Source organism: Ipomoea nil, unplaced genomic scaffold, assembly GCF_001879475.1.
Source record: "Ipomoea nil cultivar Tokyo-kokei standard unplaced genomic scaffold, Asagao_1.1 scaffold1339, whole genome shotgun sequence".
Lineage (NCBI taxonomy): Eukaryota > Viridiplantae > Streptophyta > Magnoliopsida > Solanales > Convolvulaceae > Ipomoea > Ipomoea nil.
In genome coordinates this window covers 794,925-820,207 of record NW_017617767.1, presented here as the reverse complement: position 1 = coordinate 820,207, position 25,283 = coordinate 794,925, and the positions used below count along the sequence as shown (strand labels likewise).

The window sequence follows — 25,283 nt, the reverse complement described above, 5'->3', positions numbered from 1 at the left end:
GAATGGGAATAGAGGACTGACCAACGTGAGAAATATTTAAAGAATTACCGTCGCCCAGACGTATTTCTTTAGGACCATTGTACTCAGTAAAGGTCTGCAGAGGAGTCATATTCGGGGTGGCATAATGTGACGCCCCGCTGTCAAACATCCACAGCGGAGTCGACCCTACGGTAGAATTAGGTGTAGGTGACTGAGGCTAAGAAAATGAAGGTGCCTGCATGGGAAACACATTATGGTCTTCTAAAAACCGGGCTAACTTACGACAAAGCATGAGTTTCATGGCAAGCAAGCTGACAAAACTGACACACAACACCAGATCATTTGGTGCCATTGTGCGACGAATTTGGTCCATCATTGCCGTACGTGTTGTTGTTGTTGTTGCGGAACCTCCGATTGGTGGTAGACTACTGATTATTACGGGAAGCCGAAGGACCACGTTGGGTGGCATTAGCAGTCGCCAGTAGAAACTGGCGAGCATCATCAGTTGACGTTCATGATCTGTGAGGGCATCGGCGAATTCTCCCAAAGAAATGGGTTTGTCACGGATACGAACAGTAGAGACGATTGAGCTATATATACTCGTCTCCTAGTTGTGTTAAAATGTACACAACCATGTCATCATCATAAATAGGGCATTGAGCCAGGGTGAGATCATCAGCTATGGACCACATGTCGTTCAAAGATGCGGTGATTGATCGATTACCCTTCGGGTTTCTAGTAAGCTTGACCTTGAAAGAAATGATCCGTCATCGGGAGACACTAGCATAGGTAGCAACGAGCAATTGCTAGGCATCCCCAGTAAAGCACTAGTGATTATATGGCCTTGGCGATACCAAGTTAAATGTGCCGGGTTTGGAGTTGTTTGTGTAGTATTATTAAATTTTGCTGGTTCTTTGACAGGACCGTCGATGTATTCGAGGAAATTAAAGCTTATCAGAGTGGAATGAACTTGGCGTCTCCAGACAGGAAAGTTGAGGGAGGTGAGTTTGATAGGGAAATCCGATGGAGCATTAAGCTGGACAATGTCATTGGTGGTTGTAGCCATGGATATAAAAATGGTGAAAGAAAAAAAAAAAAAAAAAAAAAACTCCTTAGGGGACTATGGCTCTTGATACCATGTGAATGAATGAACTGTACCTTTATTGATGTAAACTACCAGGTATATAGTACATAGAGGAGAGTAGATAACAGGGAGTTGTAACAACTATTCAAACATAACTATTTTACAGGAACATAAATAGAGCAAATAATAACTTAATGTAATACTAGCCACATATAGGCTTAACATGAGACAATCTTACACAAGTGTTATCCTTGAATAATATTGTATAAAAATAAAAATTTGTAATGCAATGGTCTAGGGGTTGAGAAATTGTGCTTGAAGTTCTCTTTGAACGGCGGCAAGGTAAGGTTTTGAACCCCCACCAAGCTAGGCAGGAGGCGAAATTGAGTTTTTCTACTTTTCAAAAAAAATAATAATTGTATTTTCAACTCTTAGACTAATTTTGAGTTATTTCCACTTTTGGTCCCATGAGTATGGAATTATTTTCACATTTGGTCCCCGACTATTAAAATTTTCAGATTTGGTCCTACGACTTTTAAATCCTTGCCATATTTGGTTCCCGACTATTAAAATTTTCATATTTGGTCCCATGAATTTTAAATCATTGTTACATTTGGTCCATTATTGAGCCTAAGTTTTAATTATCGGTGATAAAATTTCAGGCAAGTGAATTATCTTAAAGATTTTTTTTTCCTAATACTTTTTTCTTGAACTTATTTTTTCCTCCCAAATCACTTTCTTTGTTTTCCCCCCAATGAGACTAAATAAAGTTACAAACTATATATTTTATCAACTTTATAAGTTAATATGGTGTTGAATTAATGATATTATGATTACAGAATACAAATATTATATACAAACTTTAATAATGTTAAAATCTAAGTTAAATAAATTAAAATTATATTACAAATTAAAATTTACAAACACGAAATGTTTTGTACAAAAAAGTACAATTTATTTAATTAGATGGAAGATTAGTTGTTAATTTTGGGATTAGAGAATCACACGACCAAATCTGAAATTTTTAATAGTCAAGGACTAAATGTGGCAAAAATTTAAAAATCGTGGGACTAAAACTGGAAATTTTAATAGGTAGGGACCAAATGTGGTAAGGATTTAAAAGTCATGGGACCAAATATGAAAGGATTTAAAAGTCGTGGAACCAAATCTGAAAACTTTGACGGTAAGGGACCAAATGTGGTAAGAATTTAAAAGTCGTAGTACCAAATGTAGAAATTTTAATAGTTAGAGAGCAAATGTGAAATAGTTTCATACTTGTGGGACCAAAAGTGGAAATAACTCGACTAATTTTCAAGCCTTAATAGCATAACCATATGTGAAATCGTGAGCAACATTTTTTTTTTGAAGAAAAGGGATTAATCCATTAAATCATGCTCAAGAATGTTTACAAGGAACAGCGGAGCAAAATCCATCCAGTCCCCACAGCCTGTCACCAAAAAAGCCTCCCGTGTAACAGTATGGGCGGCACAGTTCGTAGATCCCTTAACAAAATGAAATTGAACATCCCCAACTGTGGATGCTAATCTCTTACATCATCAATCAAAAGACCAAGCGCAGAATTAAAAGAAGACGAACGGAGAGCATTAAACACGACTTGTGAGTCCATTTCTGTATCCACACTCCCCATGCCTGTACTTATTAACCAACCCAGGGCCTCTCTAGTAGACATAGCTTCAGCCTCCTTCACCAAGTAATTCCCAGGTAGTACTGTGCTCTTGGCAGCTAGAAACTTCCCCTCATCGTCGCGCAACACCCAGCCTACACCCATGACCACTAGTGGAAATTATGGAATTTCTGACCACCTAAAAGTGATCTTAAATTAAGTAGAAAGCTTTGTTCCGACCACTTTTGGTATCCGGAAAAACCCTTGTTGCTATTTCCGACCACTTTTTGGTATTAACTTGATTTAAGAGCACCTTCAGGTGGTCGAAAATTCCATAATTTCCAGTAGTGGACGTTAGAGCCTTGGCAAATTGCTGCATCAGTGTTAAGTTTAATCCTCCCCAACGCATGCTTAGTCCAGCGTGTAGGATGGGGCGCAGCAGCGTTGGCTATGGACGAAGCCTCATTCGCAAAAATCGTGAGCAACATTATTCACCCTATATATAATTCCAAAAATAACTCCATATTTTTCATATGAAAATGGATTTGTATTGTTCTTTCTCTGTTGATAGGCAAAGGTCTCTATGTAATTACATTCTAATTAAAGAGATTAAACTTTATTACAAATTCAATCATTTCACTGAATTGAACGCATTAGAGTACACATAAATAGATGGTTTCATTCCACGAGGCCATGACACCAATAGATCATCTTTGATCATTTTTCTTGAATTCAATTAGTGAAATAATATCTGTTTCATTACCTCATAGCTTTGATTTAGATGAAATCACGGGAAGTCAAAGGATGAAGAAGTTTAAAAAATAGGAAAAAAAAACAAGCTTAATTGAAATGAAATTAAATTTAGAGACATGTCAAGGGGAAATATAACATAATGATTTTAGATAATGGGTGTGTTTGCTTTGCACATATGAATCGGAATCGGAATCGGAATGAGAATCAAATACTTGGTAATGATAATGGATTTTGGTCAAAATATTTTGCATATTTGGTAGTAGGGTAGAATTGAAATGATTACCAATATTGATGTTTGGTTGTGTATGACCTTATAATTAGAATAAATGTTTTTTAAAAAATACAAAAATAAAAAATCAAGGCAATTAATCTGAATATAATGACATCCAAAGCATCAATATGAACAAAAAAATCAAAACAAAAATTTAAAAGTACGAATCCAAACTTAAAAATAGATTACCAATAAAATGGAATAATACCCCTTTTTAATTAGGGAATTGAATTTTTAATTGAATGGGTAATCAAAACTCATAGTTGCGTTTTAAAAAATTGCCAACCAAACACTAGCTATGATTTTGATTCGCATTTCTAGTGTGTAAACTCATGAACCAAACACCCCCATTGATTATCAGGACCTCATCCCACGAAAAATTTTAGTATGAGAAAAAAAAAAAGAAGAAAAAGAAGAAAATTTACTACCTAATGATGAGAATATAATTGTATTGTATTCAATAATAATGTCTAAGAGTACCGGGATCGAATATATAGAGATGCTAGATAGAATCCTAGTCTAACACGAATAATATAGTCCTAGTCTAATATGGATAATAGAGTCCTAATAGTCCTAATACTCCCCCTCAAGCACAAGGTTGGTCAGCCAAAACATTGAGCTTGCAACGGAGTAAATGAAAACGTACAGACGAAAGAGACTTAGTAAAAATATCCGCTATCTGATCTTTGGTAAAAATAAAATTGACTTGTAATTCCTTCTTCGCCACTTTATCACGAACAAAGTGGTAGTCGATCTCAATGTGCTTGGTGCGAGCATGAAACACCGGATTAGCACACAGATAAGTAGCTAGCTCCCAGATTGTCACACCAGAGTTTGGGCACAGAAGGTGGCGCAAACCCGATTTCCTTCATCAGAGAGACGAGCCAAGTAACCTCTATAGAGACATCAGCCAGTCCTTTGTATTCAGCCTCAGTTGATGAACAAGCCACAGTACGTTGTTTTCGACAAACCCGGCCATGAGACAAGATTGGTCCCCAAAAATACAGCAAAACCACTTGTAGATTTGCGATCATCAGGATTGCCAGCCCAATCCGAATCAGAATATGCATGAATATCTAGAGAAGGAGAAGACGTAATCTTAAGACCAAGATGTAGTGTCTCATTTACATACCGTAACACCCTCTTGAGAGCCGCCCAATCCGCAGTAGAGGGAGAGTACATGTGTTGACACAAATGATTGACTGCATAGCAAAGATCAGGCCGAGTTACCGTAAGATATTGCAGAGCACCTGCAAAGCTGCGATACTGAGTGGGATCAGCATATTGTACCACGGCATTAGTCTCGGCCTTAGTGGTTGAAACAGGAGTAATGGTCTCAATACCCAGAAAGAACGAGGACACACCCATATCACGAACTTTAAACTCAAGAGCCAACTTGTCAATAAGAGCAGTCACGTGAGCCAGATCAGATCCCATAACCAAAATATCATCCACATAAACTAGAAAATATAGACGAGTATTGCCATGTGAATATATAAATAGAGAGACATCCGTCTTGGAAGGTGAGAAACCAGAAAATCATGCAAACGAGTGAACCAAGCACGGGGAGCTTGCTTAAGCCCATATAAAGAACGTTGAAGGAGACAAACGTGCCCGGGCATCGTTTTGTCTTCATAACTAGGGGGTTGGCGCATATAAACCGTCTCAGCGAGATTGCCATTTAGAAAAGCATTGTGTATGTCCAACTGTCGAATAGTCCATCCACGAGAAATAGCTAAGGATAAAAGAAGACGTACCGTAGTCGGTTTAACAATGAGACTAAAGGTCTCAAAGAAATCCTCTCCGGCAATTTGATTGAATCCCTTGGCAACTAACTGAGCCTTGTAACGCTCAATCGAACCATCAGCCTTTCTCTTGGTTCTAAACACCCACTTACATCCAACTACATTCATACCTGATTTAAAGGGAACAAGCCTCCATGTATTGTTGTGCACCAAGGCATTAAATTCCAAAGCCATTGCATCCCGAATTCAGGAAATTTAACCGCTTGAGTAAAACATGTAGGTTCAGGAGTAACAACAGCAGCAGATAAAGCAACATGATCATGTGGTCCCGAACTTCTCGTATTCATTTCATGAGAGCGAACGGGTGAGGGCGCGTGACGAGACCGACCACGAGGCCGGCCTCTTGGCCGAGGAGCCGGCTGGTCCGTGACTGTCCGCTCGGACTCGGTCACGGGTTCGGTAGTAGCAGGCTACTGGCGGTGGTGGTCAGAAGCGGCTATGGGCGCGGCAGGAGGGTCACGAGCCGTGACAATAGTCGGATCACCACCAGAAATAATTGGTGCAACACCCCACGGCTTCGGGCATGGTTTCGGCAGGAGGGTCACGAACCTGCGAATACATAGAAGGAACAAAAGGAAAGACAGCCTCATCGAATCGCATATGGCGACAGATAAAAACCTTGTTAGTGTTAGTGTCTAAACAACGATAGCCACGAAAAGATGGAGGATATCCTAGAAAGACACAAGGGGATGACCGAAACTGTAGTTTGTTGCGATTATAGGGACGCGGATTTGGAAAGCATAAACACCCAAAAACATGTAGATATGAATAAGATGGAGGAGACAGATGCAAAAAATAATGATGAGATTTATCATATAAGACAGGAGTGGGCATTTTATTGATTAGATAAACCGCAGTTTCAAAAGCATAATCCCAAAAACGAGACGGAACAGAGGATTGAGCCATTAACGCTAGTCCCGTTTCAACAACCTGCCTATGCTTATGTTCTAACCTGCCATTTTGTTCATGAGTATACGCACATGATTGCCTGTGACGAATACCTAAGGACGCAAGAGTGGAACCAAGCTTTTTATATTCTCCCCCTAAATCAGATTGAAAAGAAATAATCTTGCGAGAAAAGGAACGTTCAACTAGTGACCGAAACTTATCAAATATAGCATACAAATCAGATTTAGCACGCATGGGATAATACCACATATAACGAGTGTAATCATCTACAAACAACGCAAAATATTTAAAGCCAGACGCAGAAAGTAATGGCGCAGGGCCCCAAATATCTGAATAAATTAATTCCAAAGGATGCGTACTAGTAGTTTCGACACGAGACAAAGGAAAACGAGAAGATTTTCCTAATTGACAAGAGGAACAGACATTGGGACGATCACTAGAATTAAATGTACCAATAGACGAAGACGCTAAAATTTTACGTAAGACTCGAGAATGAGGATGCCCCAACCGCATGTGCCAAACGTAAGAGGACCGTGCAGCAACAAATGCAACAGGGGAAGCAGAAGACGCAGGCCATGTGTAGAGACCCCCAGACGCATGTCCCTTAAAAAGAACCTTCTTGGTCAAAATGTCTTTCACATAGAAACAAAGAGGGTGGAACTCAAAGAAAACATTATTGTCCTTTGCAAAACGCTGGACAGATAATAGAGAAGAAGAGAGACCAGGGACATGCAAAACATCATGTAACTTAAAAGACATAGAATCCGTGGCTAACGAAGCAGAACCAACATTAACAATAGGCAAACCTGTACCATTGCCGACTCGCAGAGTCTCCGGGCCATCATAACTTGTCGCAGAAGTCATCAAAGAAGAATCAGGCGTAGCATGATTTGTAGCACCAGTGTCAGGGAACCACTGATGAACACCGTTGGAATCACCATTAGCACCAGAGACGGCCACATTAACCTGAAAACCCGGAGCCCCTGAATAACGCCGAAAATAGTTGGCTCCCGTGTGACCAAAACGGTTACAAATTTGACACCGATCATCATAGCGCCAAACACAATTGGCTCCCGTGTGACCAAAACGGTTACAAATTTGACACGGATCATCATAACGCCAAACACAATTGGCTCCCGTGTGGCCGAAACCTTTACAAATTTGACACGGATCATCAACGTCACGTCGTTGACCGGACCGCTTCTGATACGGTGTATCTTGGTTTGATGCCATCGGCTACTGCTACGAAGTGAGGAACATGGATGTTGGAAAAGAAAACCCTGGCTAACTGATACCAGATGAGAATATAATTGTGTTGTATTCGATCAATAATAATGTCTGAGAGTACCGGGAGCGAATATATAGAGATGCTAGATAGAATCCTAGTCTAACACGAATAATATAGTCCTAGTGTAATATGGATAATAGAGTCCAAATAGTCCTAATACTAATACTGAGTATAATATCTTCTCCGAATTTGTGTATGTTTTTCTATAGCGATTATTTGTGAATGGAGAGACAAATGTTTTAGTACCAATTATTACTAACCTCCAAATTGGAATGTTTTTTTACTGGGAATTTGGCTCACAAGATTTGACAAGCCTCGACTGGCCGTTGGGAAATGAATTTTTATTTATTTATATACGTCGTTTACGTAGAATTGTTTGTAGTTTCTTTCATTTTTAAATAAATACTCGTTGTAACTATTCGTCTATATTCAATCAACCATTGAATAATATTTGGTCAATTCAATGTTTTTAGTTCCTTTCATTTAAAAAATTCATTATTTTGTTGTTGCTTTCCCAAACTTATTTTATTGCGTACTTTGTTTTATATGGATTCATATGTTACAAATTAAATTTTTTGTTTAAAATTTGAGAAGCAAAGATCTCTTTGCAGACGAGAGAGTATTTTTGTTACATAATTTTAGAATTCAAATTTCATAATACAGTAGATTATAAACTTTGAAAATCAATTGATTATTTACTCATTATCTATTTAGGGTTTAAGCTCAAGATGGCAAATGGGAAATCAAAATTTTTGGGGTCTCTTTGAGTTGCTTTCAATTTCAACAACTACCTATTGGCATTAAATTTTGGACACTTGGTTTCTTGCAATAAACAAATCAAACAAGACTTATAGAAAGACTCGGCGGTAAGTAATATTGACTAAAATTTTGTAATAAGTGGCGTAGTGGTTAAGCAGTTGTCACAAATTATATCATAAATCATGATCCACCTTGCATGATGAATCTCGATCTAAAATCGGTTATTAATACAATGGACCATGGTCAAGAAGCGACATCCCCCGTTAAATTTTAACAAATTCTGTATTTTTTGTGTGTTCAGAACAAAATGAAACTACAGTGTATCTAAAATTAACAACAAAACCCTCAATCCCATTAAAAATGAGCGCGTATGACTCCATAATCCACCCTAATCTGAACCGTTAAAAACAATAAATAGATGCACATGATTGAATCTCATGATCTCACATAAATGGGGTGGTCTCACTGGATCCAATATATATATATATATATATATATATATATATATATATATATATATATATATATATATATATATATATATATATATATATATATATATATATAGAAGAGAGCTCATATGTGGTCATGTCATTAGGTGTGGCGGTGTGTTCATATCTGTGTCGTTGAATCAGTTTAATCTAACGGCAGTGGCTAATTCTGAGGATTTTAGCGTGTTTTGGTAAGTGGGGGTGTTATGGTAATTACAGTGGCCATTTATAGCGGCCGGGTTCCAGAAATACACCAACAGTGTTGACAACATACACCAATAGTGTAATAAAACACACCACAGTGAAACACACCAATAGTGTATTCCCGAACACTGTATGGTGTATTTATTCATATCTGATAGCGCGTTTTTGGTGATGCGTACCTAATTTGTGTATGTTTTTTGTTGTGCATTTTATAACATGGATGGTGTATATTTGTGTAACAATTGGTGCGGCTGCACTGACCACACGGGAAGGCGTTGCCGCACCTGAACTTGGCACCAATGGGAATCTACAAATACACCAGAGTAAGGCTAATAATGCACCAATTACACAAATAAAACATATAACAATATGATTTTCCCTATTCCGGTGCCCTATGACGAGTTTGCCCTTGCAGTTCGCAGTGTAGGAGAATGTGCGCGAAAATACTGGAAGAATCTTGATTAATGTGATTCATTGGATCTATCTAATCTATAATGGCCTGTAATTGACCATATGACCACACCTAATAACATGGCTGCACTTGATCGCATATTATGTTAACTACTGTAGGTACATAATATGTTCACTGCATATTATGTGTCTAGGCCGAAATAAAACTGCAGTTTTTTGATACATTAAACAGCGCGTGAGAGATCGCATACCGGCTTGGAATAAAAAGTTTCTATCTAGGGCCGGGATGGAAATATTGTTGAAGAGTATTGCGCAAGCAATGCCTATATTCGCTATGTATGTTTTCTTATTGCCTACAACACTTTGTGATGCTATTGAGAAAATGTACAATCGCTTCTGGTGGTGTGGTTGTTCTTCTCAGACTAATGGCATACAATGGCTAAGATGGTCTAGGCTTGCTACACCAAAATCTAAAGGTGGGTTGGGGTTTAAACGTTTACATGATTTTAATATAGGCCTTTTAGCAAAACAAGGCTGGAGATTGCTCACTAATCAAACCTCTCTTGTGAGCCGGATTATGACAGCGATATATTTCCCACACACGAATTTTCTGGATGCAGCCATAGGTCACAACCCCAGTTTTATATAGCGAAGTATTCTTGCAAGTCAAAAGCTATTACGTGAAGTGGTGGTACGCAGGGTGGGGAACGGTGAAGACACTCTGGTGTGGGGTTGGCCATGGCTTGCAGATGTGGATAATCCGTCCTTAAATACATTATGTGTGGAGGAATTGAAAGAGGTTAAGGTTTGTAATCTGTTAATAGACGAAGGATGTTGGGATGAAGATTTGCTGCGTGACATTTTTCTGGAAAGTGATGTTGTTTGAATTTTACGTACTCCTATATCACCTCTGCATGCTGATATATGGTGCTGGAAGGGTGATATGAAAGGCTTATATAGCACCCGACATGGATATCAAATCCTCACCACCACTGCATTTGATCATCACGCCCCCATTGATTTCTCACAGTGGAACCGTCTATGGAGTATGAAGGTACCTCTTCATATTAAAAATTTCACTGGCGTTGTATGTGAAATGTACTTCCTGTACGTGCTAACCTTAAACTCAAACCGTGTTTGCTGGTGTGGATGTCTGCTTTGTAATTCAAATGAGGAGACTAAAATCCATTTATTCTGTGATTGTCCTATTGCTGCTCAGGTATGGGGATGTAGCAGTGTAGCGAATGGCCGATCATTGGCTATGTTTGTGGAGGATGTTTTTGGACTGCATAATGTCGAACAGGAGTTGCGTATGGCAGTAAGATTCTGGAGTCTATGGAAGGTACGGAACGATGCTCAGTGGAATTCGAAGGAATGGACTATCAACATGATTCATTGTCATGTTGAAAGCTTGGTAGCTTTGTGGCAGGAGTCATATGTTAATACAGTTGGTTCTATTTCTACAACAACTGCTACGTGAAGATCGCCATTGTCTGGGAGATTGAAATGTAATGTGGATGCTACAGGAAATTCTTAAACAAGGCAACTTAAGAATTTTATCATCTTTTTGTATCCCATAAGATTAAATCTTGAACCTTGTTGCTTTATATAAGGAAGATTTAAAGCTTATAGGAAAGTGATTACACGCCTGAAGATCTCGTTTCCTCACTTCCCTATCATCAAACACTCCTTTTTATCTAACAATCTATAAGCTTTAAATATCTATTTCTGAGGAAGGATGAGTTCTGGACTTCTGGACTTTGCAACCAACTTCCCTAAGTTGGAGCAGTTTGAAGGCGTGGGCTTCCGTAGGTGGCAGAAGAAGATGAAGTTCCTCCTTGCGGCTCTGAACGTGGCATATGTACTAAGTACCCCATAGCCAGAGGAACGGGAGGATGAGACTCTTGAGGCTACTCGCCGGAGACTCAAATGGGAGAATGATGACCTTGCTTGCCGCGACCATATTCTAAACGGTATGTCTGACACCCCCTTTGACATTTATCAATATGAGGAATCCTCAAAGGACCTCTGGGATGTACTTGAAGCAAAGTACATATCTGAGGATGCCTCCAGTAAGAAATTCCTGGTAAGTGAGTTCAATGATTATAAAATGGTGGACAATCGTCCGGTCATGGAACAATTCCATGAGATTGTCAGGATACTTGGGAAAATGAGGCAACATGATATGCATATGGATGATTCCATTGCCATAGCCAGTATCATTGATAAGTTGCCCCCTTCCTGGAAAAAGGTACAACGTACCTTAAAGCATAAAAAGGAAGCTCTTACTATGGAACAGTTGGGGGTTGACCTTCGGGTTGAGGAGGGGATCAGACTACAGGAAAGTAAGAATGCAGGCAGTGCAAAAGTCACCAGGGCTTCAGGTTCTGTCATCAAATATGTTGATGAAGGCAAATCAAGTGGGAACGGTAAAGGGAAAGGGAAGCCGGGAAAGGCCACAAATTCTTCAAAGTTTAAGAAGAAAGGAATAGGAAAAGGAAAGGCATCTGTATCATGCTGGGTGTGCAACGGTCCACACTTTAAAAAAGACTGTGAAATCTAGAAGAAAAGAAAGGCACAAATGGAAGGTAAAAATTATGGTGATCATGGCCAGGGAAGTGGCCAATGGAAACAAGGTAAAATAGTTAATCTTGTTTCTAAAAGTACTGAAAATTTCATTGCTATGATATCTGAAATTTGTGTCATGCAGACTGATGACTCGTGATGGGTTGACACTGGGGCAACCAGACATGTCTGCAAGGCTATAAATCTTTATAAGATTTATAAAAGCCTGAATGATAGTCCAAGCCTGTACATGGGAAATGATTCAATGGTGAAAGTCAAAGGCATTGGACAAGTTGAGTTGTTGCTTACTTCAGGAAAGAAGTTGACACTCACAGATGTGTATCATGCCCCAGATGTTAGAAAAAATTTAGTTTCTGGCATTGTATTAAACAAGTGTGGTTTTAAACTTGTTTTTGAAGCAGACAGGTTTATTTTATCCAAGGCCGGTATCTTTGTAGGCCAAGGGTTTCTGTCTAACAATATGTTTAAGTTGAATATTAATAATATTGTTGGTTCTGTGTATTCGGTTTGTACATCTTCATTATGGCATTTTCGTTTATGTCATGTTATAAACTATAAACGTGTATGTGAGATGGCTAAAGATGGATTAATTCCATCATTTGATCTGAATATGGAACAATGCAGTGCATGCATGTTAAATAAAATAACTAGGAGTCCTTTTCCTAGTATAAAAAGGAATTCAATTTTACTTGAATTAATTCACAGTGACTTGTGTGATTTTCATAGCATCTTTGGAAAATAAAAAATATATAGTCACATTCATTGATGACTATTCAAGACTCTGCTATGTGTACCTCCTGCATTCTAAGGATGAAGCCTTAGAAAAATTTAAAATATTTAAATTGGAGGTGGAATTGCAAACTAGTCAGTTAGTAAAAATATTACGTACTGACAGAGGTGGTGAATATTATGACCCATTATTTTTCCAATCTGTTGGTATCATTCATGAGACCACAGCTCCTTATACACCACAACAAAATGGTGTAGCAGAAAGGAAAAATAGAGTACTCAAAGAAATGGTAAACTGCATGTTATCAGTTTCCGGTCTGAGTGAAGGTTTCTGGGGAGAAGCCATGCTAACTGCATGTTATATTCTCAACATAGTTCCTAACAAAAGAAATAGGGTAACTCCCTATGAACTTTGGCACAAAAGAAAACCAAACTTGAATTATTTGAAAGTTTAGGGATGCAGGGCCGTGGTACGGTTGCCGGAACCTAAACGGAAGGCTTTGGGAGAAAAAGGCATAGACTGTATTTTTATAGGATATGCAAAACACAGCAAAGCATACCGGTTCTATGTTATAGAACGAAATGACTTTATTTCGGTTCATACCGTAATAGAGTCCCGGGATGCTATCTTTGATGAAAATCGTTTTTCATCAATAAATAGAACTAAGGATTTAATTCCTAGTTCTAGTTGGTCCAAAGTTGATGATAAAAAACATGATCATGCAGTTCCACAGGAACCTGAACTTAGAAAAAGTAAAAGAACAAGAAAGGAAAAAACATTTGGACCAGATTTCCAAATGTACTTGATAGAAGGATCAAGGGTGTCTACTGAGACTAAAAATCTATATTATTTTAATATAGAGGATGATCCTAAAACCTTTGAGGAAGCCATCAATTCTCAAGATGTTGCTTTCTGGAAAGAAGCAATAAATGATGAGATGGATTCTATAATGGGGAATAATACGTGGATTTTAACTAATCCACCGAATGGTTGTAAACCAATAGGCTGCAAGTGGATTTTCAAAAAGAAAATGAAAGTTGATGGTACCATTGATAAATTTAAAGCCAGACTTGTCGCACAGGGCTTTAAGCAGAAAGAAGGAGTTGACTTCTTTGACACTTATGCTCCAGTAGCAAGAATTGCTACTATTAAATTGTTAATTGCCATTTCGGCTATACACAATCTAGTGGTTCACCAAATGGATGTTAAGACTCCATTTTTAAATGGTGAATTGGAGGAGGAGGTTTACATGAAGCAACCAGAAGGTTTCGTGGTTGCAGGCCAAGAAAATAAAGTTTGCAAATTGATTAAGTCACTTTATTGCTTAACAAGCCCCCAAGCAATGGCATGATCGGGTTGATCAAGTGGTGCTAGCGAATGGGTACAGAATAAATCAGTCTGATAAATGCATCTACAGCAAATTTAATAACCAAGGACAAGGGGTTATTATTTGCTTATGTGTAGATGACATGTTGATTTTTGGTACTGATTTGGAAAAAGTTAAGGAAACTAAGGATTTTCTTAGTTCTAGTTTCTCCATGAAAGATTTAGGAGAAGCAGAAGTTATTCTTGGAGTAAGAATAATTAAATTTCAGGATGGTGTAAGTTTAACACAATCTCATTACATTGAGAAAGTGTTAAAAAGATTTAATCACTTTAGTGGTTCCCTAGTTTCTAATCCAATGGATCCTTCATTGAAGTTAATACCAAATGAAGGTGATCTGGTCATACAATTGGAGTATTCTAAAGTGATAGGATGCCTTATGTATGCAATGACAAGTACTCGGCCTGATATTGCTTTTTGCAGTAGGGAAACTGAGTAGATACACTAGTAATCCTAGTGTAGTACATTGGATGGCATTAAAAAAAATTTTAAAATATCTGAATAAAACCATTAATTATGGTTTAAAATATTCAAAAGATATTTCCATCCTTGAAGGATATTCTGATGCCAGTTGGATATCAAATCAGGAAGATTATTCCTCAACTAGTGGATGGGTATTTCTGCTTGGGGGAGGTGCTATCTCCTGGGCTTCTAAAAAGCAAAGTTGTATTTCAGACTCAACTATGGCATCTGAATTTATTGCATTGGCAGCAGCATGCAAAGAAGCTGATTGGCTAAGGAATTTAATTCTTGAAATTCCAGTTTGGCCAAAACCGATGTCACCTATTTTAGTACATTGTGACAGCGCTACTACACTGGCCAAAGCATATAACAGTGTTTATAATGGCAAGTCAAGACACATAGGCTTGCGACATAGCTAAGTGAAAGAGCTCTTATGTAATGGTGTTGTAGCACTAGACTTTGTAAGGTCCCGGTTCAATCTAGCGAATCCGTTTACAAAAGCCTTGGCAAGGGACATCGGAAGGGATAGGTTTGAAACCCGTTGATGGTCATGAGATGAAGGAAAGCTCAACTAACGCCTAAGTTATTACGTTAGGCCTTGAGTTCAATGTAGATGATTACTTCATTTATTGGCGGCAAGTACTATATTAAAAAGTATCCCTAAGGTAAGTACTTGGTCTGCATTGTAGTAGGGATGGGTTTTACTCTTAACTGATCTTTTGAAAAAATGCTTGGTGCAGGGGATGAAATAAAAGATCAGCCTATGTGAGCATGAAGTGTGGCCGCTTCAACAAGTTTGGGTTTGGCTTGGAAATACATATGAATGGATACGGACACAGGGCCTTTAATAGTGTCAAGTTATTTTTGTAGTAACTGTAAAGCTTGTGTGTATTATATCTATGTTTCTTCAAAGAGACTGCGTGATTCAAGGTTCGTCCATCACTGCAATCCGAATTAATGTAACGCATATAATACTATGTGAAAGTTCAATCTGTAAGACATTTTCATTTATGCATGAGTTTTGGATCTATCTTGGTACAGTATTAATTTTTTACTATATAAATGGAGGAGGAATGTTAGAGATTTATATAGTAATGAGAGTTAATGGTTCAGATGAACTACCATGAAAAGCTTAAATAATATTTGGAGTTGTGGAGTTATAAATATTATTTTAGTTTGGTAGAAAGTAAGTTGGGAAATATGAATGTTGTGTACAAATCATTATGCACAAATCGTTATTTAAACGATGGATTCAATTGTATCAAATTCGTTAATTTAACGAATCGAAAGATTCGGGTTTAACGAGTTGATGGCATGCATTTTATTTATTTCGTTGGGTTACACGAATCAATGCTTTCGTTGATTTTATAATAACATATCGTGTTGGCTTTAAACGATTTGATACGTTCTGTTCAATTCGTGCTTAACGAATGGAAACATTATGTTGCTTAACAAGTGGATACTTTCGTTTGAAAGTTTCGGCCTTGCCACATGCATGATTGAACTTAACGAAAGGAAGGATTCGGGTCACGTTATTGAATTACACGAATCCTTGGATTCACTTGGTTCAAGCATGCATGCGGCAAGGCCGAAACTTTCAAACGAAAGTATCCACTTGTTAAGCAGCATAATGTTTCCATTTGTTAAGAAGAAAAAGGGAAGAAATAGAGAAATAGTAGTAAAAACAATATCCCGAACAATTCTCCAAACACAGATTGTAATGATAGAAAAGACGAAATATATAATGAAACAAACTCCTAAGCTTCTGCTTGCTGTTCCTTCTCTAGCTCAAGAAAGCAAACAATGCCATTCCATCTTGATGCTAACCGCTTATCAATTCAAATGATGACGCTTAGCTTTGGACACTGAGGCACAACACTCTGAAGCATGCATGCTCCCTAAGAGAATACCAGATAAAACTTCAGTTCATGACAGACTAATTACATCAAGAAGGATTTCCTTACTTTATTTAATTCACCAACAACATCACTAATCTTCATTCTATCTGCTGGGAATTCAACAGAGCAAGCAACCCCAACTTCGATCATACAAACTAAGCACACATCAAATTTGTCATTCTCCTTGCAATATTTCCCTTTGTTCCTCATTTGTATTTGTTCAACTCTTTCTTGGAGAATTTTTGGATCTGCAATCTCCACTCCTCTCTCTGCTAAACCAGCCTTAGCATAGCTATGAAGGTTTAAGCCGTCTTTGAACAATTCATCAGTGGGTCTCCTCCCAATGAGCATTTTCAAGATTAGTATGCGAAAGCTATATACATCACCTGCTTTTGATGCCTTACTTCCAATACCATATTCTACTCCAAAATTTTTAAAAAGTGTCACCAAAAGGCAGATTTGATCGATGAGTGTCTGTATATATGCACTTAATAGTAGAATGATAAGTACTTTCTAGTCAATCATGTGTATTATAATGCTTAGCATACCTGGTGGAGCATAACCAATAGTTCCTCCAACTCCTCCTATAGAACTGTTGTTTTCTGAACAACTTTGAATCGGCCTTTGTTGTACAAATCTTGCCAATCCGAAATCACCAACATGTGCAGTCATGTTTTATCCAGAAGAACATTGCTTGGCTTGAGATCGCAATGGATTATTGCAAGTTCACAATCATTATGAAGATAATCTAGAGCGCAGGCCACGTCGATGAGAATGTTTATCCTCTCAACAAAACTTAACATCCTATTCTCTTCAACCCGAGAATTCTCTTTTGGAATAAAATGCAGCCAGTTCTCAAGATTCCCATTATCCATGTATTCATAAACTAATGCCTTGAAATCATTCCCTTGGAGATCATACCCTGAACATGCAGTTAATACCTTGACAAGATTGCGGTGTCTAGTGTTTTTCAACACTTCACACTCAGCTACAAAACTGCGGGATGCTCCTTGGTGCAGAAGATCAAGTACCTTGACTGCGAAAACCATTCCATCATGATCAAAACATCCTTTATATACAGCTCCAAAACCACCAACTCCTAGTAAATTTTCTTCGGAGAATCCATTAGTGGACTTGTAGAGGGAATGGTATGACACCCTTAAGGTGGAGTTTTTCTAACAAATGGGGCAAAGGCTTTTTTCTTTGTCTTCCAAACCACCTAAGGCAAAGAACAAACACTGCAAGAGTTATCCCAATAACACCAAGAATCAAAGGAATTACTACTTTCAAATAAACTTTTGATTTCTTCTTATCCGGCTTTGTAGTATTACTTTCAAATAAAGTTTCAGCCCAGTTATTCCCCCACAGAGCTTTCTATTTCCTACAATTGAAACAGAACCTGTGGCGTTGAAGATTCCTTTGGTTGGGACCGCCCCTTCCAAATCATTGTACGGAAGATTCAAATTCTGTAAAAATTTGAAGTCCTTGAAGAAAGCTGGGAATTGACCTGTTAAGTTGTTGTGAGAAAGTACTAAAAATTCCAGGCCCCTTAAATTTGACAAAGCTGATGGAATAGGGCCTTGAAGGTGGTTATTGGTAAGACTCAACATTTCCAAGTACACGCAGCTACCAAGCGTTGTTAGAATATGGCCTGACAATGAATTATAGGACAAATCCATGTAGTCTAGATTTATCAAATATCCAATCTCGTTTGGAATGGAACCTACCAAGTGGTTGTAAGATAGATCCAAACCAATTGACAAGGATGATAGTCCTAGAACTTCCTTAGGGATGTAACCACTAAGGTTGTTCTTATCAAGAGTTAACATCACCAGGTTTTGACATTTTCTAAGACTTGGAGGAATAACTCCCTGGAGGTAGTTTTCTTCTAAGCTGAGTATGAATAAACGGGTTAGATTTCCTAAAGAAGATGGGACTTTTCCAATAAATTTGTTTCTAGATAAACCCAATTCTTGTAGATTTCTCAAAACCCCTATCTCGAATGGGATTTCCCCACTAAATTTGTTGACAACCAAATATAGAGTCTCCAAGCCAATAAGATTAGAAATCCCCTTTGGAATATTTCCAGAAACTTCATTGCTGTGAAGGTGGAGATATACAAGGTTTCTTGAAATGTTAGTGATCAATGAAGAAAGGAAGCTCAGGTCATCAAACTTCCCCTCCCCAAGATGGTTATTTCCAACCAAAAACCTGTTGGGATTGAGCTTCCCTCCTATGTGGTAAATAGCTCATTTTGGACCAAGTCAATTTATATTCACTATAATATTTGATAGCTTCTTGAGGAAGTGTTTCTGAAAATTATTTAATTGCCATGGGAGAATGGGATATGGGTAGAAGTTGAAGGGTGGAAGTTGGAGAAAAGGAGTTTGGGTTGAAGTTGATGGGATGAGGTTTGAAGATAATTCCCCTTCACTTGCTTTCTTCCCCCTTTTCCTTCTTATGTCGGCAGAATCTATCTATAAAAGGGGGATGCTGTGCTCATTCTTCAATTGAGAGAATTCCACACAACTTCTACAAATTGCCACAATATTCTTCATACACATTCGGCAGGTTTGAAAGAGGAAGAAGAAAAATTAATTTTTCTTATCTCTTTATGTTAGGCAGTGCATCCATCTTCATCTTCTTTGGATACAAATCGCCGTGAGTTTGCCGAACTGCTTGGGTATTATCTTCATCAAATATTTTGAGGTCAGCTTGTATTTATTCCAGGTATATTTTGGGTAATCTCGTAATATTTGTATTCTGCTCACCTTGCTCGTGGTGGTTGAATATTTTGGGTACGAGATATTATTCCTTTAGCTTGTGAATTAGAATATATGTATTTGGCCTAGTGTTGGTGTATTTGATGATTTTGGATGTTTGGCTCGTGTGGTAGCCAGGAACTTTGTACCAAAGGTTTATAATAGCCCCTCGAAAAGCTCAACAATGCCGAAGAAGCCCGACGGTATCCGAAGCCCGGAATGGAACGACGCCGACTACACCGTGATCGGAGGTAAGGCCCTCGAACCCGACCAATTCTCTCCGGAGTTGGTCGATGTGCTTAATTTCCAAGGACTCTTGGATGCCTATCTCACGATCAAGGGGGATACGTACCCCGAATTGGTGAAGGACTTCTATCATCACTTGGTAGCTGTCAAAAGGGGTGATAAGTTGGAAATCACCGCCAAAGTCCGGGGCAAGGAGATAATACTCTCCGAAGGCCGCTTGGCCAAACCTTAAAACTGACCACCACGGGTGTGTCAGACTATGACCGGAAGGGATGGATAGGTACCCAAGGCACGGGGTATATGGATTACCTCGGGTACCTACTAGGGAAGGAAGAAGGCTTCACCTAGGCCACCCGACCTAACAGGAAATGGCTAACCGCTGAACAAAAGATACTAGTCATGATTGTAACTGATAGCTTGTCGCCTACAAACAACAAGAGCAAGGATGTGTGAAGCCTAGAGTGTACCTTTGCCTACTTCCTAAAGCACAAAATCAAGTTCAACCTATCGGCCCTTATGCTAAAACACATGGAGTTTTGCAAGACAAGCAACCGGCTTAGTATACCCTACGGGATGATCCTAAGTTGGATCGTGGAGAAAAAGGGGGTGGGCCTAAGCCACACCAAGATCAAACTCGTAAGCGGGATGGTTTTCAATGCCCAGAACCTCCGCCGCAACGACATCTACTACATCGAAGGGGGACAGGACAATACATCACTCTCGAGGAGGTTTGTCTTAAACCCAAAGTAGAACGAAGAAAATTGGTGGACAAACTAGACATCTCCAACAAGAAGCTAAGACAGGCAATGCAAGAGTGTGGGGGATAAGGGGAACAGGAAGAAAGAGAAGAGGATAGCGAACCTAACCCACCAGCACCCGCACAAGAAAGGGAAAATCTGGAAGGCCAAGATGGGGAGTCCATCAACGAACGCATCCTCACACAGCTCACCCGACAAAACCAAATCATGGATGAAGGGTTCTCATCCCTAATTCACGCAACGCGTGCATTAGATCGAAGGGTGGCAACGATCGAGGCCATGTTGGGCACGCACGGGGCATCTAGCTCAGGAGCAGGAAACCAAGGTAGACCCAAAGCCCTTCCAAACATCACCTCACCAATGTTCCACTCTACCCCAGCAACAAACGACACGTGGAGCCACATTTCCTAAAACTAGGAGGCCAAGGTACGTGACGTCCAGGGGTGAAATAATGGATCCACGCACTGGCTTCTGGACGAAGCCTCTTGTAAGGGGGTGAGAGTGTAACACCCCGTGTTACGGCCTCTAACCTGAACTAATTATTTAATTAACTACCCTAAAAAGAGAATTAATTTCCATTAATTAACTAGGAAAGGGTCCACCATAGACCATGGACCCTTATCCCCAAAACCAATCCCTTAATCCTATGAGAAATAGAATTAGCAAACCCCTACCATTTAGATTCTAATTAGGACTCTTAGATATATAGATAGGGGCATAGGAGGCATCTAGAAGACACACCACAAAAGATATCACCACACAAGAATTCCCAAGAATTCTCTTATCACCAACGTAGAAGAAATCAAGAAGAAGAGATCTTAGAGAAAGAACCTTAATAGCCAAGGAATCTAATTAAGGCTAAAAGGTAACCCATGTATCAACTAAACCTATTTTCTTTGCTATATTCTTCTTCTTTGACTTCTTCTCCATGCTTGTGTCTTGATAAATCGTTTATGATGATGATGATATGATCTTGCTGATTGATGGATGATTTTATGTGTTGATCTTGATAGTCATGATGATTATGAGAGAATCTTGATGATTGTGTGATATTCTTGATAAATCTTGATCTTCTTGATTTTAAAGATAAACTATGATTTTGATGATTTGAATATGATTAGAGCCCTAGGTTAAATTGGGGATTTTCGTATAGTGTTATTCTTGATATGATTGGGAGGGATTTCGCATGTTCGGGTGTCAATTATGTTTAGAAGTCATGTTAGGAGATGTTCAATAGGATTCTTGGTTTTGACCCATTATTTGACTACATGGTGTCGTCGCTTATGTTTTAAAGTGTCTAAACATGGTTTCGTGTTCCACGAAAGATCCCGGGACCAAAATATTGAAAAGGAATTAGTGGGGGATAGGTGGGGGTAGGGGGACCCGCCACCTATGCGCTGCCCAAAATGGCATCGCCGGCAGCGGGCAGAAGACTGTTCACCGGGCACCCGCTGCCGGCGGGTGGTCCTCCACCCACTGGATTCTTCCCACCTTGGGATTTTTGCTTCCCCGTTTGATGTTCCCCGACCCTCGTGGTGTCCCGACGGACTCCGTTTATTGTGCCTAAGTCTAGTTTGATGTTTCGTGTACCGTTCGTAGGATAAAAGAGTCTTGTGTATTGCATGATAGTTGAATTGGTACCCCGTTGACCTAGGAAAAAGATGCATGAACCCTTAGGATATTTCCTAGTACGTGGATGACCACACATAGGGTTCTTTATACATTTTCTCCCCTCCCGCAACGTGATAATGTGAATTGCATGTGCTTGCTACGTGATATGTGTGCATGACACACCAACAATGGTTGCGGTCAAGTTGGTTTACATAGGCTGCAGTCCACCGACTGAGCTCGTCAGCGGTGTGTAGGGCTGCATGGGTTGTAGTCCACCGACTGAACGCGTCAGCGGTGTGTAGGGCTACAGTCCACGAGGAAGGCCATAGTCCACCGACTGAGCTAGTCAGCGGTGTGTAGGGCTATAGTCGGCTGTGATCCACGGACTGAGCTCATCAGCGGTGTGTAGGATCGTAGTCCCCAATGAGGATCACAGTCCACCGACTGAACGCGTCTGCGGTGTGTAGGATTGTGGTCCGCCGTTGAGCTCGTCAACGGTCTAAACGGTTGGCTGCGGTCAATCCCTTCATGATGCGGTATGAGGTAGGGTGTTGCGGGGCCGTGTTAGCGCTATATGAGCTAACCCTCATGTATGGGCATGCGATTGGTCCCGTGGCGCCACCAAAGTATGCTTGTATGATGAAGATATTGATTGAAAGATGATTGATATAAAAGTAAACTGTGACCTTAGATATATATATATATATATATATATATATATATATATACATATATATATATATATATATATGATGTCTCTATATATTTGATTATAATTGTTGAATGTGCTTGATGGATTTAATTCACCCGGGGTAGCCCGAATTATTAAAACCGGATAAGAGAATATAAGAAATAAATAACGTAACGCAGATATATCGCAAGGTCGCGGGGACCGTAGGTCGCAGAGACTGTATATTGTATTAATTATCGCTAATAAACTACTACAAGACTTGATTAGGATAATAATGCTATAAGATAGTACTTTAGGAATATGTTGTGTCCCTGTTTAGGACAAGATGGAGGCTTTTTATATCAGCTCAAACCCCCAACCGCACCCCTAGAACCGGGGGTGGTTAGATCGGCCCGCTTTGACCGCGTCCCCTCCGGGACCGGGTCCAAAGCGGGCCAACTCGGCATGGCCGAGCTGGGCACGTGCCGAGCTCTGCCTAGCCGAGTCCACCATGGACCGGCTCTGTAGTGGCCGAGTCCATGGTGACGAGCTCGGGTGTACCGAGCACGTCCGTGGCCGGGCTCGGCCACGGCCCAAGGGATTGGACCGAGGCGCCTCGGGTCCGTCTCTCCGGGTCGGTTCGTTCCGGGTCCAATATATCCATCACGAGTACCCCACTCTCTTCGTTGTGATAAGTCGACAACGATAGAGAGTAGACACCTTGCGAGCCGACTCTTGCGCGATTGTCCCGAGTTGAAAATTGGCCGACCTTGTCCGAATAAAATCCTTGTTGTGGATAGAATTTTCCTTCCGAAAAATCCTCCTCAGATATGGTAGAATCCCTCTTAAAATTCCCATCAAATCTACTTCTCATCCCCATCACCTTTTCCTTTTCCCCGTACACCTTTTCAAATTTTGAATTTCTAGTCAACTCTTCCTCTTCCCCCTCTTTTCCACCATCCATCTCCTATTTAAACACCCTCAAGCTCCTCCTAGGGTCACAAGCTCTTCCCCGGGTTTCCAAGTTCCGTTTCGAGTTCGGTTAGTTGTCTCTTTTTCCCCTTTTCCTTCTTAGCTTCAAGTTGCACGTGATTTGTGTTTTTTTTTTTTTTTTTTTTTTTTTCTTTTTTTTTGTTTCGGCCGAGAGCTCGGCCGAGAGAGCCCTTGGTGCGACTTTCTACTTCCTTGTCTCCTTTGCATGTCTATTAGCATTGATTTTGGTGTTCTAGGGCGACCCCCACTCCCCGAACTCTCCGAATAGCTCGATCCCACTTGAGGACGAGCTTCCACTTCTCCCCGAGGGGTCCGAGGACCTCGGGGACGACTCGGCCACTACGTGCCGGAACGAGGTCGAGGTCGGGTATACCGACCTCGACCCGCACATTCCGAGCACCACTATGGCCCGCCTCTCCTCCTACCAACATGAGAAGGCCCTTCAAATAGTGGGGCCGGGCATCGAGGTGTTGGCGCCCAAGCCGGATGATAATGTGACCGCCCCGCCCCGAGCCGGCTTCTTTGGGGTGCACGTCGCTTCTCTTTCATACGGGTTTTGTTTCCCACTCCACCCCTTTGTCGTGTCTCTCCTCAATTACTACGAGATTGCCCCGGGGCAACTAGTCCCGAACTCGCATTGTGTACTCTTGGCTTTCCTCCTTAGGTGTAGAGAGGTGCGGGTCATGCCTTATCTCGATCTCCTCAATTATCTTTTCCAAGCCACCAACTCCACGGTCGTTCTAGTAGGGGGTGGGTGTCCTTTTCGGTTCGTTCCCGTATGAAAACTTTCCAAGATCTCAACTCCTCCAACCATAAATGGAAACCCAAGTTTATGTATGTCTCCGTGGGCCCTAACTTTCCCTTCATATCACCTTGGAGTCCCCGGTTCCGGAAGCATGTTACCCCTAAGAAAGGAGCCGCTTTGCTAGAAGACGTCCATATATTCCGACGGGGTGGCCCGATCATATACATCACCCCAATGGTGACAGAGGAGAGCCTGGCGGGTTTGGGCTTTGCCCGGGGTGCCCCGCCTCCTCCACCCTTGCCGGGTCCCCCCGCGGATGAGCCCGAGCCCATTGCCGTGGACTCGCCTTCCGGAGGTGAGAACTCGGATGACATGGTCTTCGAGTTTTTGCCACGGGATCGGGACGAGTCCCCCAGCTCGGCCTCGACGGGGCCGACTTCTACACCCGAGGTCCTGCTTGAGTCCGACCTTGTGTTTTGATCATGTACTTTGATTGGTGATCAGCAGGAGACGTTCCCTTGATGGCTGATCGGGTCGCGAGATACCGAGAGAGGAAGCGCCATAGAGAGGCCGAGGGGGGTGAGGCCGCGATGCGTCCTCGTTCTACTGGGCCGGCGATCCCACCTCGTCCTATTGGGCCGGACCGCCCCCCGCCCCGCCGCGAGCACCCCTTGTTCCTCCACGCCGGTCGGGACCCACCGATCTCTCGCGCCTCCGCATGTTGCTCCAGGACTGGGTTTCTTCGCGAGGACCGTCTGTCGCTGATGAGCGGGCCATGTATAATCATTTGATAGAGGTGAGGATGTTTTGTGTTCCACTCAAAGAGGGGTAGTCTTGTGTCTCTCCTCTAGGAGATGAGA

At 40.6% G+C, this 25,283-nt stretch overlaps 1 protein-coding gene and 1 long non-coding RNA gene across 2 annotated transcripts; both read right to left on the bottom strand.

Moving 5' to 3' along the window:
• Positions 1–1,512: 1,512 nt before the first annotated feature.
• Positions 1,513–24,078, bottom strand: LOC109185699. The gene is made up of 3 exons (XR_002055020.1): positions 24,068–24,078; positions 14,956–14,959; positions 1,513–1,626 (listed from the first exon to the last, which is right to left on the bottom strand). It is a non-coding gene; the product is annotated as an uncharacterized LOC109185699 (long non-coding RNA).
• Positions 16,406–17,334, bottom strand: LOC109185696 (receptor kinase-like protein Xa21). The gene is made up of 3 exons (XM_019335651.1): positions 17,187–17,334; positions 16,678–17,057; positions 16,406–16,518 (listed from the first exon to the last, which is right to left on the bottom strand). Exons 1-2 carry the CDS (start codon positions 17,308–17,310, stop codon positions 16,681–16,683), a joined length of 501 nt encoding a protein of 166 aa, XP_019191196.1. The 5' UTR covers positions 17,311–17,334; the 3' UTR covers positions 16,406–16,518; positions 16,678–16,680.
• Positions 24,079–25,283: the final 1,205 nt, after the last annotated feature.

Coding starts and splice junctions, on each gene's coding strand:
- LOC109185696 (XM_019335651.1), bottom strand. CDS start 17,310: ATGACTGCACATGTTGGTGATTTCGGATTGGCAAGATTTGTACAACAA. Junction 17,058..17,186: donor TATTGGTTATGCTCCACCAG/GTATGCTAAGCA, acceptor ATTTTGGAGTAG/AATATGGTATTGGAAGTAAG.